The following is a 5,379-nucleotide window of genomic DNA, read 5'->3' on the forward strand; positions in this document are numbered from 1 at the left end:
GCAAGACCCTCGCCTTCGTCGTCCCCGTCGTCGAGATGCTCCGCCGCCTCCCCTCGCCCCCCAAGCCCCACCAGGTCGCCTCTCTGCTCCCTGCCCTCTTCTCTGTTACTGTTCTTTAGTTTTGCTCACGAAATCCCGTGTAGTAGTTCAGTTTTGATTAAGAGATGAGACGGATTTCTGTAGGTCCTTGCCATCATCATCTCTCCGACGAGAGAATTGTCGTCGCAGATATACAATGTGGCGCAGCCCTTCTTCGCGACGCTGAAGGGCGTGTCCTCCATTCTACTGGTTGGTGGGCTGGACATTCAGGTGGAGCTCAAGAAAGTGGAGGAAGAGGGCGCAAACATACTCGTGGGCACTCCCGGGAAGCTGTTCGACATAATGGAGCGCCTGGACACTCTGGAGTACAAGCATCTCGAGGTTGCTTTGGGGAACAATGGAGCTGTGTTTGATTGGTTTCTGCTTTGGCGCAGGCGTGACATGTGTTGATGTTATTTTGGTTTTCGTGTTCCTTGGGTGCAGATTCTGATCCTGGATGAGGCTGACAGGCTCTTGGATATGGGCTTTCAGAAGCAGGTTACCTCAATTATTTCAAAGTTGCCAAAGCTGAGGAGAACTGGCCTTTTCTCGGCTACCCAGACAGAGGCAGTCGAGGAGCTTGCGAAAGCGGGGTTGAGGAATCCTGTGAGGGTCCAAGTTAAGACAGAGGCGAAGGATGCTGCTCGGCAAGATCTTGGTCCATCCAAGACGCCGCTGGGGCTCCGGTTGGAGGTATGGCAAGATGCTTTTGTACAACCGTTGGCCGTTTATTGATGGCTGCCGCTGTCAGTTTATCTGATTACAGTAGACCTCTTATGGTTTATTGTTTGTCATGATTTTGTGAATATTGACTGCATATGAAAAACAATGTTGTTTCTGTGCAGTATATGATATGTGAACCAGCAAAGAAGTCATCACAGCTTGTTGATTTCCTTGTGCAAAACACTGGAAAGAAAATCATGGTGTAAGTACATGATGCGTGCAAATTTCAACATGTCTGTTTCATTATTTTGCATTTTGCATCGTGCTAATTTGTGCACCTTGGTCTTCCTTGAATGCAGCTACTTTGCAACATGTGCTTGTGTAGATTATTGGTCTGTTGTTCTTCCAATGCTGAACTTACTTAAAGGTTCTCCAGTGATAGCTTACCATGGGAAGATGAAACAGGTTATAGCACAATATGTGTTTTGTTGTACTATTAAATGGCCAGATATGCTGGCTTTATACTGACATACTTTCGTAGTATTTATTTGTATTGATTGCCACCATGTTTTTTCATATGTAGGGCCCACGTGAGAAAGCTCTGGCATCATTTTCTGCTCTTTCAAGTGGCATTTTAGTCTGCACTGATGTTGCAGCAAGGGGTCTTGACATACCACATGTTGATCTAATTGTGCAGGTTACGTTGTAGTGCTATGGTCTTACCCTTCGAAACTATTTCTTTACGTTTAGTAATCAATTGCAAAGTTTGTTATTCTGTTTTCCAGTATGATCCACCTCAAGATCCCAATGTGTTCGTACATAGAGCAGGTCGTACTGCCCGCTATGATCAAGAAGGAGATGCTATCGTGTTTCTCTTACCGACGGTAATGTAATCTATGTTAAGCTTGTTTATGTTTAATTACAAGTTGGTGGTTAAAGGATTTGTTGGTCTATGCTGCAATTATAGCTCCGTTGGCTGTCGTGTTGAAAGTTAAATACTTAGGCTTACTTTTTCTGCAGGAGGATGCTTACGTTGAATTTTTAAAGCTTCGAGGTGTTCCTCTCGTGGAAAGGGAGTGTTCCCCAGATATTGTAGATATTGTGCCACAGGTTAGTTTCTTCTGTATCATTTTTTGGTCATTTATTTAGGTCCCCACTTGAGCCAAGGTACCACTAAAATATCATTTGCTCATGCTGACTACTGACTAATGTCTAACCTTTGTGCTGCAGATTAGAGCAGCTGCATTGGAAGATCGTAATATCATGGAAAAAGGGCTTCGAGCTTTTGTCTCATTTGTTCGGTCATACAAGGAGCATCACTGCTCGTTCATTTTCAGGTGGAAAGGGCTTGAAGTTGGAAAGCTGGCCATGGAGTATGGATTACTCCAGATCCCATCCATGCCAGAAGTGAAGCACAATAATCTTTCACTAAAGGGATTTTTTCCACTTGGCAACATCGATTTTTCACAAATCAAGTTCAAGTAAGAACCGTGTCCATGAATACAGCATTATTTGCATCGTCTCAGCTGGCCCATTTTCTTTTTTAAAAGGCCATTAAATGATGATATGTGATATGAACTTGTGTTGGTTCGAGCAATTATGTTAGTGTTAGTACAGAACATGCACAACCAAACATTCACCCTGTCAAAATGAAACCGTCAAATTCCTTTCATATGTTTGGATGTCAAGAGTCTAGTTTATCTAGTATCAGCAGTGGGGGTTGACATGTTTCTTGTGTTGGTTCACTGCAGGGATAAAACTCGAGAGAAACAGCGCCAGAAGGCATTGAAAAGAAAAGCTGAAGAACTAGCAAATGAGCCGCCAGTCCCAGAGAAGAGGGTACCTCGGGAGAGGCCCGATAAGCCGAAGCGCAAGCAGACGGGCAAGCAGCGCCAGACAATCCAGACAAAGGAGGACATGGATGAGCTGACAAACGAGTACCGCCTCCTGAAGAAGCTGAAGCGTGGAGTGATCGATGAAGACGAGTACGAGAAGCTCACTGGGTTTGGAGGCTCAGACGGTGAAGGCTCGGACGGGGACGCGGCCGGCAAGGGCAAAGGGAAGGAGAGGCGCAGCAAGGAGCAGAAGAAACTCAAGCAGAGAGGAGGAAAGACAGGAGGCAGGAGATTTGAAGTAAAGAGTAAACTGAAGAGCAAGAGAAGATGAAAATGTATGCGCATCTTTGGAAGAGATTTTGCCAGTTTAGTTTGTTTTTTCGGTTCATGGTGAAATTTTCACCGGAGAAGAAACATGCCTTGTGCCAGTGTAGCTTTGCGTAGTTTAGTGCGAGGCGGTTTTCATGTTCACACGAAAATGAAATCTTGGCGCGGCATTTTATCTTGTGTGTCATTCGAAACAAAAAATAGAAGGGAATGGGAGGGGAAATGCCAAGAGCAACCATAACAGACCAGGATGAAGCTATAGCAAAAAGCAATTTCGGAGGTCATGCCACAAGTATAAAACACAGGTTTTGTAAGTTATTACACGTAGTGAGGAAAGCAAGGGAGAAGCTTGGAGGCTTCATAGCAGCAAGAGATAACATAGATTCAGAGTTGCATTCCCTAGTTAACAACTCTCTGACAGAAACAGCAGCAGCAGCTCCCGTTTGGTGTGGTTGCCGTCATGTGAATCTACAAGAGTGTTGTCAACTGTTGATGGACAATTAAATCATTTGTTGTGTCCAGGATCATGCTGGCATGATGAGTCTATCTTCACCTGCGTTTTCATATGATATGCTTCGCCTTCTCAGAAATTGCATAATGTTAACATGGCTGATACTTCTACTTTACCAAACAATTAGACATCTACTTAACTATGCTGTAAAATCGGAGCTACAGCGCTGTTTTCCCTCCATGGATCTGATTTTGATGAACTGGTGTTTACTGTAACTCTGGAAAATCGTGATGCAATGGTTTGATCTTAATCTGGCACGAAACTCGCACTATATATGCAAAACTGTTTTTGCACCTGTCGGGTCTGTACGACACTTGTATCCATTTTAGCATGCTTCTGGTCGATGATTGGATGTTTGGCTCTATATATATAACTGGAATAAACATTTTGAAATTAAAAAGAACAATCATTCTTCAATATTCCACTTCTGTAAGACTGAAATAAACTTCAGGGGAAAAAGGGATAATTATTCTTCAATCTTGTGCTCACAGTCTTATTCTTGCTTGCTCTTGAAGATGGTTCAAAACATGCGAACAGTCGGGATAAAGTCTGGAAGGTTGCAAAAACCAACAGCGCAAAAGAAGAAGATGCCATCCAAGAAGAAAGCGAAGCCTACGCTGTGGCTTCTGCATTATGTCCTACTAGAAATCCTTCTTTCTCCACGAACAAGAGAACCGGGGCCGCAAACTGCATGCGGCATCAGTCCCTGAATCTGAAGCACCAATGAGGCCTCAGAGGATTATGAAGCCATCTAATTAATGAGATCAGGGAGATGTTAGGAGAGAGGGGGCTTGTTTTGAGCAAGATTGACAGCATGCAGAAGAGGGCTGCAGATCGCTTAGCCTATTTGTCGAGAGCGGAGCACCCGACCGACTTGTGGTTGCAGGATGCCCCAAATGCTCTGATTAGCCTGCTGGTTACCGATTGTAATCCTGTTACTTAATTAATAAAGCTCCCATTTCCACCGCATTTTCTTTATGTTTTCTGAACATTTACGGGGTTTTCTTTTTTCTGATAAAAATTCTGTGCTTACTAGCCTTGCAGAAATTGTGCTTGCCGTTGGATATTTGAGTTGCAGTGCAGAGTTGTGGTTCCAGAAGTCTTTGCTAGTGACATCTTTGAATGGACCCAGAGGCCTTGCTCTCCGGAGCTGTGGTCTACTTCGTTGAAAAAGCAAGTATTTTGCTACATGCAACAGAAGCATCAGAGAGCAAGATGAGGTTACACGCCAAGGCAGGAGAGGCATCAAACGTAACAGCAAAAAACGTAAAAAGTAGACCAAGTTCAGATTTGCTCGGTTTCACCTGGTGTTTACTGTAACTCTGGAAAATCGTGATGCAATGGTTTGATCTTAATCTGGCACGAAACTCGCACTATATATGCAAAACTGTTTTTGCACCTGTCGGGTCTGTACGACACTTGTATCCATTTTAGCATGCTTCTGGTCGATGATTGGATGTTTGGCTCTATATATATAACTGGAATAAACATTTTGAAATTAAAAAGAACAATCATTCTTCAATATTCCACTTCTGTAAGACTGAAATAAACTTCAGGGGAAAAAGGGATAATTATTCTTCAATCTTGTGCTCACAGTCTTATTCTTGCTTGCTCTTGAAGATGGTTCAAAACATGCGAACAGTCGGGATAAAGTCTGGAAGGTTGCAAAAACCAACAGCGCAAAAGAAGAAGATGCCATCCAAGAAGAAAGCGAAGCCTACGCTGTGGCTTCTGCATTATGTCCTACTAGAAATCCTTCTTTCTCCACGAACAAGAGAACCGGGGCCGCAAACTGCATGCGGCATCAGTCCCTGAATCTGAAGCACCAATGAGGCCTCAGAGGATTATGAAGCCATCTAATTAATGAGATCAGGGAGATGTTAGGAGAGAGGGGGCTTGTTTTGAGCAAGATTGACAGCATGCAGAAGAGGGCTGCAGATCGCTTAGCCTATTTGTCGAGAGCGG

The 5,379-nt window shown here is 43.9% G+C and overlaps 1 protein-coding gene across 1 annotated transcript; it reads left to right on the forward strand.

Moving 5' to 3' along the window:
* Positions 1-5: 5 nt before the first annotated feature.
* Positions 6-3,080, forward strand: LOC125530804 (DEAD-box ATP-dependent RNA helicase 18-like; the record flags this gene model as incomplete). Its single annotated transcript, XM_048695212.1, has 10 exons — positions 6-74; positions 184-420; positions 523-771; positions 924-1,003; positions 1,101-1,206; positions 1,325-1,438; positions 1,527-1,625; positions 1,762-1,851; positions 1,972-2,222; positions 2,493-3,080. Coding segments are annotated over 10 exons (1,710 nt in total), but the record flags the coding sequence as incomplete, so codon positions are not given.
* Positions 3,081-5,379: the final 2,299 nt, after the last annotated feature.

The sequence above is a fragment of the Triticum urartu genome, unplaced genomic scaffold (genome assembly GCF_003073215.2).
Source record: "Triticum urartu cultivar G1812 unplaced genomic scaffold, Tu2.1 TuUngrouped_contig_6570, whole genome shotgun sequence".
Classification (NCBI taxonomy): domain Eukaryota; kingdom Viridiplantae; phylum Streptophyta; class Magnoliopsida; order Poales; family Poaceae; genus Triticum; species Triticum urartu.